The sequence below is a fragment of the Felis catus genome, chromosome F1 (assembly GCF_018350175.1).
Source record: "Felis catus isolate Fca126 chromosome F1, F.catus_Fca126_mat1.0, whole genome shotgun sequence".
NCBI lineage: Eukaryota > Metazoa > Chordata > Mammalia > Carnivora > Felidae > Felis > Felis catus.
Genome location: NC_058384.1, coordinates 20,411,944 through 20,427,733, shown reverse-complemented (window position 1 = coordinate 20,427,733; position 15,790 = coordinate 20,411,944). Strand labels below are relative to the sequence as shown.

General features: G+C 36.2%; 1 protein-coding gene across 7 annotated transcripts in view; it reads right to left on the bottom strand.

The window, feature by feature from the left end:
- The window catches only part of RALGPS2 (Ral GEF with PH domain and SH3 binding motif 2), a 168,698-nt gene that overhangs the window by 74,843 nt on the left and 78,065 nt on the right, over nucleotides 1-15,790 (bottom strand). For all 7 annotated transcript variants that reach the window (XM_023247647.2, XM_023247649.2, XM_023247645.2 and 4 more), the window contains one exon: nucleotides 5,153-5,279. In XM_023247647.2, the coding sequence (XP_023103415.1) occupies nucleotides 5,153-5,279 (127 nt within the window). The remainder of the gene's footprint in view (nucleotides 1-5,152; nucleotides 5,280-15,790) is intronic.

Genomic DNA, 15,790 nt, shown 5'->3' with positions numbered 1-15,790 from the left:
TTACAGAAAGTTTTAAGGACAGCTTTTCTTTTCTTAAAAAAAAAAAAGGACTATTATGAAAATCTAACAAATCAAAAATTTGTGAATTTGTGTGTGTGGGGGGGGTCTCTACAAGAGTGAGAGGAATCACACCTAGACACATCAAAACAATGTACTTGTGTGCTACAGAAGGGCAGGAGATTTTACAGAAACTTCTTTGCTTCTACTTGATCAAAAGTGATAAAAAGAACTACAACTATTTATTTTTTATTATGTTTTTCCAGAAAGCATCCTAAGCTTGTTAAGCTACTGCTTTACCCCAAAATACACGAATAAAGTAGAAATGAGGCTAGGATATGCACATGAAATAATATTTATGTTTCATCCAGCTCAATTATTTTAGCACAATGTCCTATTTTTCTCTCTTCAGCAAAGCAAAACTTCCCACGCCAAATTCTTCAATAAGCCCCTTAAGATTTTTCTCCAGTGACAAGAACAAATGAGAGCTGTTAATAATTTTCAGATTTAAAGCAATAATTCTCATATAAAACCATTTTTTCCTTGAGATATGCCAAACTATTTCTCTCCAGAAATACTGTATCCTTATTCTAAGAATTTTTCACTATATTGTCCAGGCTGACTAATTTTTACCTTGAATGCAAACCAACAGAAGAGACAATTTTGCAAGGGATGGTGAGTTGAAAGCCAAGAAAACATTTTCTACTTCTTATAATTTAATCCATATTGTAGATAAATTTGGCAGTATCAAAGTAAGAGTTTTATCAGCATATAAACCGCCACCTCCTTTTTTAAGCTTTTCTAAGAATGGTTGACTTTGGTCATAATTCTTAGAGGCAAAAGCACTGAAGTTTGGATTCTATCTTGTGTTAAGAAAAGTGATTTGGGGGCTCCTGGGTGGCTCAGTCAGGTAAATGTCTGACTCTTGATTTCAGCACAGGTCATGATCTCAAGGTTTGGGAGATTGAATCTCACATCAGGCTGCGTTGACAGAGTGGCACCACCTTGGGATTTTCTCCCTCTACTCTTTCTCTGCCCCATCCTCCTTCTCCTTCTTCTCTCTCAAAATAAATAAACATAGAAAGAAAGAGAGAGAGAAGAAAAAAAAAAAAGAAAAGAAAAAAACAGATGATTTGCCTTCCCCTTTTCTCTATGCCGTATAGATTCTTTTGGTTGATACACTCTTTCCATAAAAACCTTTGCAACATAAGGAATAAAGGGCAGCATTATGCAAATTCTGCATACTGAAAAGGGACAGTTAAATAGAAGCTACCAATATGCATACTGAGTAGCATCTTTCCAACATTTCTAGGGCAAGTTCTTTTTTTTATTTTATTAAATAATTTTTTGTAGTTTTTTTTAGTTTTGAGAGAAAGAGAGAGACAGAGAGAGAGACAGAGCGCGCGCACGCAAGCAGGGGAGGAGCAGAGAGAGAGGGAGACACAGAATCTGAAGCAGGCTCCAGTCTGAGCTGTCAGCACAGAGCCCGACATAGGGCTCAAACCCACAGCCTGTGAGATCATGATCTGAGCTGAAGCTGATGCTTCACCAACTGAGTCACCCAGGCGCCCCTCTAGGGCAAGTTCTGTCCTATTCAGTAGCATCTTGTAAATACTGACATTTGTGACAACTGCACTAGGCCTCGTCTCCTAAGAGTGGGAAAGGCTTCTGAAACCAAGACAACTTAAATAAAAAACATAGTCTTCATTAATTTTAAATTAGAAGAAAATATGAAAAAAGTAAACATTAACAGGATATAAACTGTTGTTGGTCTTGGTTCTTTAATACTTCAGTATTAAAGATCAGGAATGAAACAACAAACCAGCTAAGATGTAAAATAAATCAAGTAGTCACACAGTTGTATAAATTGACGATGCTTCACATTTTCTTAGAAAAAGCATGTGTGTTTTGATAGATGAAATACATTTAACCTCAAGATTTGCTATACAACAAAACAAAACTGTCACTGCATTAAAAGGATTATTTTTAAGATGGAAACAAACTAAATTGAGTCATAATAACTTATCTGACAAACATTAACTTTTCCTTTCTCCAGTCTGCCAAATGTTTGTGCCAAATGTTCCATAATTATCTCAGAATCTCAGGTGCTTCTTCCCAAACTAGCATAGGGATGAACTATTACATGGAGACTACCAACATATAAGGAGGTAAGACAGGTCTGAAGGAAGAAGGATGATGAAGTTACTTCTAAACATGTTGAATCAGAGTTCCCTACAGATAGATATCTTATTCAATCAGTATCTGAGTATCCAAAATGTTACCAGGCACTGAGAATTACTAGACAGCTGGATGTACTGGAGCTGTTGGGCTAGATTTGGGAGCTTTCAGGAGAATTATGGAAAAATCTGACTGACCACTCCAGAGAGTACAGACTAAGTAAAAGCAGTGGACTGAGACTTTTAGAAGAACAGATGTAATAAGAAGGCAGAGAAACAGGAATCAATAAAACAAATGCCAGAAACATACAACATAAACCAAGAGACTGGCGCTACTACTGAAGAATTTCAAAAAGCAGAAATAACTACTATCAACCTCACAAAATTAAGATGAGGCTTGAGAAACACCTATCAAACACTCCAACTAGGAAATCATGGTGGCCTTATAGGGAACATTTCTATGAGTGAACAGGGAGATAACAGCATGCTGAGCAAAAGAAAACAGCAAGTAAAGTAGAAAGAAATAGAGTACTTTTTAATTAGCTTCAGTACAGTGAAGGAAAATTACATAGTAATAGTGAAAAAGAAGAGTCTGGGTCATGAGAACATGTAAAATGAAAGGGAACTGAAAAAAGGAGGAGTCAATCATTGGAGACCAAATTGAAGCCACAGAAAAGATAATGGTTCTGAAATTTTCTCTACATCAACTTCTGCATCTCAATATTTGTCTCATTTGCTTTAACCAATAGGAATAACCACTGTGTTTGTTTCAGGTACCAAGGCTGGGAAGAAACAGGTATGCTTTCTAATAGCCAACCTTTCCAAATTCCACTCAACTCCAACTATGCTGCTGGTTTGCTCCCGTTCTATGTGCATGACAGGGCAAAAATGGATGCACATGCATTACAACTTCAAATCCTGTACCAAAGTCTCCACTGTGGAAAAATGTAAAGCAGACTCCTAATCTAGACATCATGGCACAAAGATTTATATTCATTTTCTCATTTTCAACAGAAAAGAATCTTAATTTCCTTTTTTTTTTAAGTTTATTTATTTTGAGACAGAGAGAGAGTGAGAGCGAGGGAGAGGCAGAGAGAGGGAGAAAGAGAGAATCCCAAGCAGGCTCTGCACTGTCAGTGCACAGCTCGATGTGGGGCTCAAACTCACGAACCACACAATCATGACCTGAGCAGAAATTAAGTTGGATGCTTAACCGACTGAGCCACCCAGGCGCCCCTTAATTTCCTTTTCTAAAAGATACAAATAGTGGAATTTGAGAAAAACATTTCAATGGGAAACAGCCATAAACATAGAATCAGTAAATTTTGGAATGAGAATTGAACAGGTACAATTGGAAAGACACCAGATCAAGACTTTGGAATGTAAATCTGTCAGGAACTAGATCTTCAGACTATAAGTCAGGCCTTCCACCTTTCTGGACCTTAATTTTCTTAATTATAAAATAAGTGAATTAGAAGAAATCACAATGGTCCCATCCAGCTGAAAGAAGAACATGATTTTGGTCCTAGGTGTGCTACTTCTAGGTAGAGAGAACAAGGCTCAAAGACGACAATTCAATGACTTCAAAAGTTAGTAGGGAAGAGCCATTTTGGAAATGAGGGTTCTGATTCTCAGTCTAATGTTCTTTAAGCTATAAAAAGTTTATGTTCTTAGAAAGTATGAAGATATTGGTGATTTAAAAAAAAATCCTCTATTCCTCTTCACTCCCAATGATATTTTCAAGAATGGGCACAGCCAAGGCCATGGTGAAAAGTGGAGCATATGCAGAAAGTCTCTCCAAATATCCAGCTTTGAGCCTCTCTGATGGAGTCATGTGTACTATGGTCCTGTACTGTTGATCAAAGAAACAGGACACAATATTCTGGAATGTAGTGACCCTTATCCATGCTCTGCCTTCAACACAGTATGTGCAACATTCCTTATTCCCACTGGAATCCTAGGGTGTCCTACAAGGTCCTAATAATGAGTTCAGTCTTCTCTGACAAACTAAGGCAGATGCTCTATTTCAACTGAATGAGAAAGTTATCAATTGCCTATGTCCCTACCTTGTCTTCTAGTCATTGGTACTATAAAGACTTCAAAGAGGACACTAAGATAGTTGAAGAAATAACAGGTTTTTTCCAATTACTTTCAAAAATAGTTACAGTGAAATCCAGTATGAGTAATTACATGAAGATAGTGGAGACAGAGATGAAAAAAGGGATATTCAGAAAGAAACAAAATACTCTATATTTTCTATATTTAAATTTACATTTTAAAATGGGACAGTTTGAGACTTCCTTTCATTCAAACAGCTAACAAAGCATTGTTCCTTTTTTGTTGAAAATAATCTTATAATATTATTAGTTAAATAGTTCTTGGAATTTATAAACACTGTAAAATACATAGTAAAGAGACAAATTCTTAGTCAAATGGTATCTAAAATATACATTTGGTTGTCTCAGCACTTAGCTAAATTTTCACTACTGAACAACTCATTCCATCTAAGAAAACAACACCACCAACATTTAGACTACTTTTCATAATTCGCCCTAAAATATCTGCCAACTATACAAAATAACAGGAACTCATGATATTGAAAATAAATTCAATAAATCTTTTGATCAATTTCTTTAGTTAATGTTACATGTTTTCACAGCATTAAACTTCACTGCAAACTACTGTTTCATTCTTTAAAATCATTACCAAAAGAGCTAAGATGTATTATTTTACCAATGGTTCATCTTTAAGAGAAAAATGAGAGTCTATGAAAAACCTTAAGGGCCAAAGTCTAATTTAATATGAAAATCCATTCCAGGTAATAAGGTAACATATTTCTTTAGTCAACTTTTTTTAACTTAACAATCTTGCAGTAATTTCCTAAAAGGATACACATACTTTTAAAATATCTAGAATTTTAGATAAACTACTGATTAAGACAGAACTAGACATAATGAACACATAATGACACTACTCACCTAAATAGGGAATGCAAGGCGTCATCTTTAAGCTACTTATATAGTCTCTTAGTCTTTTGTAATTATCTTCTTTACTCATTACATATTCTAATTTTTCAAAGGTAGTTTTGTCTTTTCGACTTAGTAACTAAAAAAGCAAACAGAAGAGTCTAAGTTATTTCTAAATCCCATTTTATTTTAGCAAAGACATGAAGCTGTATTTACTATAAATTTAAGTTTTAATTTCAATGTTATACATTTTTCAATTATATTTTGGCAGTATATAAATAAAACAAAATCAGACATGTTTATTAAAATAAAACCAAATCCATTATTTATAAAATGTAATATCCTTAAAGAGATTACTCAATTTTGTGGTTTAAGTAACAATTTTTTTGATAAATCTAACCATGGCTAGTCCTAACGATAACCATAAAACTGTGATTCACATTTTTGGATTTTTAACAAGACATTTTTTCTTTGATCGCTTTGATCAGTGCTGTATCACACAGAGGTGAACACTCAACTGAAACCGTTTTTAAGAGGGTCGAGGTGATTTGTAGTGAGTGCCTTTGAAAAAAATTGGGACAATCAAAGGGAATAAAAGCAAGGTCGATCACCCAAAATAATATTAACTCTTGCAATTTCTTGTGTTCTTGATTTTAGCCATCCTGACAGATATAAAGTGGTATCTCACTGTGGTTTTCATTTACATTTCCCTGATGATTAGTGATCTTGAACACCTTTTCACGTGTCTGGTGGCCAACTGTAGGTCTTCTTTGGGAAAAGGTCTATTTAGGTCCTGTGCCATTAACTGGATTTTTTGGGGTATTGAGTTGTATAAGTTCTTTATATATTTTGGATATTAACTCCTTATCAGACTTCTCACTTGCAAATGTATTCTCCCATTCAGTTGGCTGCCTCTTTATTTTGTTGATGGTTACTTTCACTATACAGTAATCTTTTATTTTGGTGTAGTCTGAAAAGGTTTAATTTTGCTTTTGTTTCCATTGCCAGAGGAGACCTATCTAGAAAAATGTTACTATGGTTGATCTCAAAGAAAGTAATGCCTATGTTTTCTTCCAGGAATTTTATGTTTCAGGTCTCACATTTAATCCATTTTGAGTTTATTTTTGTGTATGGGATAAGGAAGTGGCCCAATTTCATTCTTTTGCATGTAGCTGCCCAGCTTTCCCAACACCACTTGCTGAAGAGACTGTCTTTTTTCCATTGTACATTCTTGTCTCCTCTGTCATAGATTAACTGACCATATAAGCATGGGTTTGTTAATTGACTCTATTCTGTTCCACTGATCTATGTGTTTATTTTTGTGCCAGTACCATACTGTTTTGATTGCTACAGCTTTGTTGTATACCTTGAAATCTGAGACTGTAAAACCTCAAGCTTTGTTCTTCTGTTTCAAGACTGCTTTGGCTATTTGAGGTCTTTTATCGTTCCACACAAATTTTAGGATTATTTGTTCTAGTTCTATGAAAAATGATATATTGTGTTGGCAAGGATGTGGACAAAAAGGAACCCTTGTGCACTGTTGGTTGGAATGCAAATTAATGCTGTCACTCTGGAAAACGGTATGGAGTTTCTAAAAAAATTAAAAATTGAATTACCATATGATTTGGAAATTCCGCTACTTGGTATTTAACCAATAAAAATGAAAAAACTAATTTGAAAAGATGTATGTACTCCTATGTTTACTGCAGCCTTATTTACAATAGCTGAGTATGGAAGCAACCGAAGTGTTCATCAATAGATGAATGGATAAAGAAGATGCGGTGTGTGTACACACACACACAAACACACACAATGGAGTATTACTCAACCATAAAAAAAAGATCTGGCCATCTGCAGTAACACGGAAGGACCCAGCTAGAGAGTAAGTGATATAAGTCAAATAAGAAAAAGACAAGTATCGTGTAATTTCACTCATATGTGGAATTTCAGAAACTAAACTAATGAACAAAGAAAACAAACAAACAAAAACAAACAAAAAAAACCCCAAAACAAAACCAGACTCTTAGATACAGAGAACAAATTGGTGGTTGCTATAGGGGAAGTGGGTGGGGCGATGGGTGAAATAAAGGGAATTAAGAGAACACGTATCTTGATGAGCATTGAGATATATATATAGAATTGTTGAATCATTATACTGTACATATTAATATAACACTGTATGTTCATTATACTTAATAAAAAGGGTATTTTAAAAATATTAATTAAAAACTTCAGAAAATATGGAATTTTTAAAAGTTTATTTATTTTTTAGAGAGAGAGCATGTGGGAGAAGAGAGAGAAAGAATCCCAAACAGGTTCCACACTCAGTGCAGAGCCCGATGAGGGCTTGAACCCACGAACTGTAAGATCATGACCTGAGCTGAAATCAAGAGTTGGATGCTTAACTGACTGAGCCAGCCAGGCACCCCCAAAAATATGTTTTTAAGTATTTCAAAGACTCTGGAAAAAAGTCTTGTTTTCTTTAAACATATGAAGTTACTATTTCATTATGATATAATAAAATTTCACTTTATGTCATAAAACATTAGTGTTATTTTTTAGCACGCAAAACACATTCCACTTGTAAAATTCTCATCTAACTCTATGAGGTGAACAGAGAAGTCTGAAGATTAATAGAGAGATGAGGAGACAGAGATTCAAAGGAGATTACAGGGTTAGCAAGAAGCACATACTAATACTTTCACAGTCATCCACCCACAAAGGCACAGGTCCCTGTCTTGCAGTGTCTCAGTCTGGTTCTGGAGGTGAAGAGTATTCTGACACCAAATCCACCACTCTTTATATATAATACTACAAGTGGTACGACTGGGATTCCTGTTGGAATTTATTTTTTCATGGGCTCTAAGATGCAGATTATCTTCAGATAATCTCCATCAGAAAAATGTGTGACTAGTATCCCTCCTTCTTTAAAACAAAAGTTTTAAGGAGTCCTTTGCTTTAATATTTTAGATAGATATTCCACCGTCTAAAACAGCGATTATATAATTTTCCTTGGCCCAGCTTTAACAATCTTGATCAGCATTTTCAAGAGTAGGTGCGAATCTCTGCTTCTACCTGTAAGTCCAACCATCCCTTTCTCTCCCACTTAAATGTGTGGATATGGAAAATACAGTGATATGACATGGCAGGGATAAGAATAAGCCTATTCTTTTTTTTTCTTAAATCAATCATTCAAAAACTTCAGTAGAATTTCAGGAGAAACAAATTATGTACTCGCAACATCACTGATTTTGCACCTCTGAAACACAAACCTGTGGTAAGGAACTACATGGTTTAATATGTATAAGAACAACTTACATTTTGGAATTTTCAAAATAATCAACAACCAGATTAAAAGGATTCAATCTGGGGTGGGATAGTAGAGACTTGTTTCCAAAAGACTATTTAGAAGAAGAATATGGAAAAAAGAATTAATTAGATGTTAAAATAGGTTATTTCCTAGTGATAGCTCAGAAACTTATCCAAAGCCCACGTGCCAAAGCTATAACAAGTCCTGATTTTCTTTTTCTCCTTTTCAAATGTTTTTCTGATGTTTAGTCCTAACATCCCTACAGTGTCACTTCACTATACTCCTCCAAAAAAGGGGGAAAACAGAGTACTTCACAAGGTTCCAACTCTTCATGTTTTAGCACCATATTCTTTCTCTGGTTAAGAGGCCACGGGGGCAAAGCTCTTCACACTTTCACTGGTGCCCGAAGGTGGGCACTCCCAATGTTCCTGGCCAAATCTCTATACCATAACAATGTTACCATAACAATGGACTTTGGGAAAATTTGAATCAACCCTTGTACATCTCAGTCACCATAAGAAAAGTAAAATTCCCAGATCACCCCTCATCACCTTGATTTGTATCTCCATATAATCTGTACAAATGCTTTCATTTGCATAAGTAAGTTATTTGTTTTGAACCTTAAATGCAGATTAATTATAATCTTTTGTTCATGACACTCAAATTATCATTAGTCCCTGATGTTACTTTCTTGTTAAATCGATTTTTTGTTAAATTTTTAAGTGAATGCACATGTATTAATCTTCATACTTACAAACCATATACTAACAATACACATCTACCTATGTGCTTCTTCCATATCCAATTCCTTTGACTATCTTTATTTTTTTTTAATTTAATGTTTATTTATTTTGAGACAGAGAGAAAGAGAACACAAGCAGGGGAGAGGCAGAGAGAGGGGGAGACACAGAATCTGAAGCAGACTCCAGGTGCTGAGCTGTCAGCACAGAGCCGGACGCGGGGCTAGAACTCATGAGCCTGTGAGATCATGCATGACCTGAGCCTAAGTCAGATGCTCAACCGACTGAGCCACTCAGGCGCCCCTCCTTTGACTATCTTTAAATAACCAATAATCACTATCCTAAATTTTGTGTTTATCATTCTCTTTTATTTGATTTTTTTAAAAATTTTGACTGAAATTTTATTTGATTTTTGACTAAAGAATAGCATACTGTTTTTAATCTTTGGCTTTATCCAATCAATGTTCTGATGATGAAATTTCATCCATAATGTTGCGTGTGGCTGTAGTTCATTTTCACTGTTTCTATGCATATGTCTTCTTTTATGAAGTACATCATAATGCATACTTTTCCATTTTTCTTACTTTTTCCTTTTGCTTTGTAAGAATTCTTTATATACTCTGGATATAAATTCTTGACCAGTTGCAACTGCTACACATTCTTTTCAATTTTCTTTGAAATATCTTTTGGGGCACTTGTGGTTCAGTCAGCTAAGCGTCAGACTCTTGATTTCGGCCCAGGACAAGATCTTACAGTTCATGAGTTCAAGTCCCACATCAGGCTTTGCGCTAACAGCACGCAGAGCCTGTGTCAGGAATTTTCTCTCTCCTCTCTCCCCGCCTCTCCCCTCGACTCATGCTCTCTTCCTCTCTCAAAATAAATAAATAAACTTAAAAAAAATTTTAAATATCTTTTAGTGAACAGAAATTCTTACTTTAACGTACCAAAATTTTTCCATCTTTTCTTTCTCTGCTTGAGGTTTTTGTATCTTATCTAAAATATACTTACAGATTCCAAGTTGGAATCTATTCATGCTAAGCCAGAGAGATATTAAGCAATTTTTCCTCTCCTAAAAGCTTCAACGTTTTTCATTTTGCATATAACTCTTTAATTCACCTGACAGTGACTTTTGAGGCCTAATTTCATTTTTTTCCCCAAACTGGTAACTAATTTCCCAGCTCCAGTTAAGAACAGCCCCTCTTTTCTTCATTGATTTACAATGCCACCACTGTCATATATCAGAGTTCTATAAAAGCAATGATCTTTTTGGGGGTTCTTTATTCTGTTCCACTGGTCGATATGTCTACATCTGCACTAATTGCACATTCCCTAAATAATATAATCCATCTCGGTATCTGTTAGGGCAAATGTCCAAGCCTCCAACCCCATTTTCTTCTTCAGAAATAACTTGGCTATACTGACCTTTTATGTTTCCATATTATTTTATAAGCAATCTTATCCAGGCTCCCAGTTTGGGACTGATTCAAGTTGCATATAATCTCTATGTGCATTTGGGAAAAAACGCCATCTTTAAGCTTTCCTATCCATGACTATCAGACACTGTTCCATCCAACCTAGTTCTTTTTCAATGACTCCCTATAAAGTTTTATAGTTTTCTGCACATGTCTTTCATATATTATTCTATTTATTGTTTGCTACTGTATTTCTTTGATATTGTAAACAGTGGTGTCCTTTTAAGTGACACTTTCAAATTGTTTAGAATACAACTAATTTTATATATTGTTTGTATATTCAGTCACCTTAATAAGCCCTGTATCTTAAAATTGTGGCAGACAGAATACACATAACATTCACCATTTTAACCATCTTCATGAGTACACTTTAGTGGCATTAAGTACATTCACATTACCAACCAACCATCACCACCAACCGTGCATGGCCAGAACTCTTTCCATCTTTCCAAACTGAAACTCCACGTAACTCCCATTTCCCATTCCTCCCTCCTTCGGCCCCTGGCAACCATCTTCTAGTTTCTGTCTCTATGAATCTGACTTCTCTTGGTACCTTAGAATCATATAGTATTTGTCTCTTTGTCTGGCTTATTTCACTTAGTATAATGTCGTCAAGATTCATCCATGGTGTAATGTGTCAGAATTTAATTCCTTTTTAATGCTAAATAATACTCCATTGTATGTCTATACATTTTGTATATCCATTCATCTGGTGATGGATGTATGGACTGTTTACACCTTTTGGCTATTGTGAATCACGCTGCTATGAACGCTGGTATAAAAATGCCTGAGTCTCTGCTTTCAGTGCTTTTGGATATATACCCAGAAGTGGAACTGCTGGATCAAACAGTAATTCTGCTTAATTTTTTGAAAATAAACCCTACTATTTTTAATCATTTTTTTCTAATTGTGTTGGCTAAGATGTCAATGTTGAATAAAAACGATAAAAATGGGCATCCTTTTCCTTGATGTTATAGAAAATGTTCCTAATATTCTTTCCATTTAGGTTACTATAAGTCTGGGGAGACATTCCTTTTATCAGTTTAAAAAAAAACCAAAAAGGGGCACCTGGTGGCTCAGTTGGTTGAGCATCCGACTTTGGCTCAGGTCATGATCTCATAGTTTGTGAGTTCGATCCCTACATCGGGCTTGCTGCTGTCAGCGCAGAGCCTGCTTCAGATCCTCTGTTCCCTCTCTCTCTGCCCCTCCCCTGCTCACACTCTCTCTCTCAAAAATGAATAAACATGAAAAAAAAATTAAAAAACAAACAAACAAAAATAAATAAAACCCCCCAAATACTCTCAATTCCTTATTTGTTATTAAAAATCATTAGCCCAAACTAGCATGAAACACATGCAATCTTTATTATCTTCTGACTTGGCCCAATACTCTACCCCTCCTAGTCCCCTCCAACTGTACTCTCTGGGTCTCACGGTCCATCCTCTGCAAAAGCCCCATCCTTAAACTTTCCTTTAAGCATTCTCTTGCTTTTCTTGTAACATGAGCCTGGATTCAAGTTGGGTGCAATCCTGGCTCCTTGCTCTTCAGAACTTTTTCCTTCCTAACATCCTCCAGCTTCTACTAGGTTCAAGCACTAGATCAGTGCTGTCTGAATTTTGTGTGATGAAAATGATCTGTGTCTGTGCTGCCCAACACAATGGTCACTAGCCACACGGGACTACTGGCTAGTGTGAATGAGGAACTAAATTTTATTTTATTTTTTAGTGTTTATTTATTTTGAGAGAGAGGGAAACAGAGCACGAGTGGGGAAAGGGCAGTGACAGAGAGGGAGACAGAGAATCCCAAGCAGGCTTTGTGCTGTCGGCACAGATCAAGAGTTGGATGCTTAACTGACTGAGCCACCCAGGTGCCCCGAGGAACTAAAATTTAGTTTTTCTTTTTAGTTTTTTAAAGTTTTATTTTTTTATTTTTGAGAGAGAGACAGAGAGAAGCGAGTGGGGAAGGGGCAGAGAGAGAGGGAGAGAGAGAATCCCAAGCAGGCTCTGCGCTGTCAGCACAGAGCCCCACGTGGGGCTCGAACCCAGAAATCGTGAGATCATGAACTGAGCAGAAACAAAGAGTCAGATGCTTAACGGACTGAGCCACCCAGGTGCCCCAGTTTTAATGATTCAAATTTAATACCCACATGTGGCTAGCGGCTACTATAGTGACCAAGAGAGCACTTAGATTATAACGCTTATGTTACTGTCATTAATAGAGCTGCTAGTCATTTTCCCCATTATACCTTAAAGATGTTAGTAGCTGGAGAAAAAAAGTCTGCAAACCAACATTACTTTCATATCTTGGTGACTGCAATCTTCACATAAAGGAGACTCTCAATACCCTGGTTTCTCAGTTCCCTGACTTCTCCTACACCCAACGATCTTAACTTCTACCACTCTCAGCCTCTATTCACTTGATCATCCTGAATCCAATAAGTACTGCCTGCACCAAAACTTCCAATCCAGTTACCAATACTACTTTTTCACTTTTCCTTATCTCTTTTACTTGGGTTAAATTCCTCACCTATCACTGAAACAACTTGTACATTTAATCTCCTGTGCTATCCTTGACCTCACTATGGTACAAACAAGCCTAAAATAATTCCAACTCTGGTTACACACAACTCTCATCACTACTCCAGGCTTATACTGAGCACCTGCACCTGGATGGAGAATGCATGACTTTGCTGACTGGTTTCACTTTAAATACATGATCAAAGGTCTCAATCGTAAGGCCTACCATACCGAACCTACTATATTTCCCTAGTTTATTCATTCTGACACTCTTCTGCATGACTTTCATTCATTCGTTCTTTTTTCAAACCTCCAACACCTCTCCTCCAACATTCTCAACTAAGGACTCTGCTTTTTATGTCTTAAATAAATCATCAGAAGAATTTCTATAGAATCTCACCACCAAATCTACCAACTTAGCTGCCTCGGTAACCAAATGCATTTTCCTTTTCTGCTGTTAAAATGGATAAACTGTTGGGGCACCTGGGTGGCTCAGTTGGTTAAGTGTTGGACTTTGGCTCAGGTCATGATCTCATGATTTGTGAGTTCGAGCCCCACATAGGGCTCTGTGCTGAGAGCACAGAGCCTGCATGGGATTCTCTCTCCCCACCTCTCTGCCCCTTCTCCCCTGCTCTCTCTCAAAATAAATAAACTTATAAAAATATTTAAAAAAAAATGGATAAACTCTTTCTGCTCCAATACAGTACTGGATCTAATTCCCTCCTGCCTGATCAAGGGTATTGGTGCAGAACTCCTTGCTCTCCTACCATTTCTCTCATTCTATTAGATCACTGCACTAGCATATAAACATAATGCCAGATTTCTCTGCAGTACCTCAGCCCAGCCATTTACAGCAAAATTCCTCAAATGCATTCTCTACACTTGATGTCCTATTTTTTCTCCACCATTCTCTCTTTTCATTCCACCACTGTACTGAAACCACTCTTGCCTAGATTGCCAATCCTCTCCTACTGCCAGATACGATGGCCATCTCAAAGTGCTTACCTAATTCAACTTATCAGCAGCATTTGACATGGGGTGATTATTCTTTCTTGAAACACTTTCATTACTTGACTGTAGGAAACTCCTCCCATGATATTTCCTTCGCTGATCCCTCCTCATTTTTCCAATTTCTAAATCTTAGAGGGTTCCAGGGCTTTTCATCTGTACTTTTGACTCAGATGATCTTATCCAACCTCATGCTTTATATACTATCTTTATACTGATGATAAAAAATATATATATCTCTAGCCCCAACTCCTACTGTACACTTATATACCTAACTCTGACCTTACAGTTCCACATGGATATTTATCACCCAACTCAAACTGTCTTTGTGTAAAATAGAACCCCCCCTGCCCCACTGCCAACACAGTGGCCCCAGAATATCAGTACATAGTATCTCCATTACCTGACTTGATGCCACCTCTCTCTGGACTAGTCTCCTACCATCAATTACTCCTTATTCCATTCTGTCAACACCGAGCACCCCATTCTTTGAACATTATCGGGGCCTTTGTACTGGCTATCACCTTTGCTTGAAATTCTTTTCTCCCAGATTTCCACACAAATGGTTCTCTCAATTCCTCCAGCTCTTTACCAGAGACTCTCTTACCATTCATATACATTCAAAGTTAACTTTTGAACGATACGGGTTTGAACTGCACAGGTCCACTTATATGGGAATTTTTTATAGTACAATACTATAAATGCATATTCTCTTCCTTGTGATTTTAATAACGCTTTCTTTTCTCTATCTTACTTTACTGTAAGAATACAGTATATGATATGTATAGCATACAAAATATGTGTTAATTGACTCCACGTTATTGCTAAGACAGTCAAGTCAACAGTCAGCTACTAGTAGTTAAGTCTGTCGGGGAGGGGGCGGTGTCAAAAGTTGTATGTGGATTTTTGACTGTGCAGGGGGGTTGGCATCCTTAATCCCTGTATTGTTCAAGGGTCGATTGTATATATAAAATACTTCCCTGCTTTCTTTCTATCCCATTTAATCTGCTTTATTTTTCTTCAGAGCATTCATCACTCTTTACGATATAACATTTATTTATTTATTTACAGTTTATCTCTTCCCAGCAGACTGTTGGCTGTATAAAAATGGGACTCTGTCTGCATCATTTACTGCTCTATGTCAAGCAATTAGTGCCTGGCACACTATTGACTATTTTAAAGTTTAATATAAACACCAAAGATTTTATTCAGATTAATAACCAAAATTGCTAAATAAAAAAAATTATTTTCCATGTAAATACATGAGGGAGATGACAAAAATATCTTAAAGAAAAATAAAAATTAACTTGAGGGAGATGTATCTCATTTATAAACCACAATATAAATCAGAGTATAATTCTTTCCCCAAAAACTTCAAAGATGGAATTCATTATTGTATATTTATAATCATTTCCATTCCCCAGTGAAATTCAGATTTTAAGAAGAGAGAATAAGGCCATATTATTAAAAAGAATTTTTAAAGTAAGAAAGCCCTTCACTCAGGTGTTTCTAAATGCAAATAAAATATAAACAGGATCATAAGCTCTCCCATTTTAATGTCTTTCCAATACAGTAAAGCACCCTGGTTTTCATGAGAAACATCT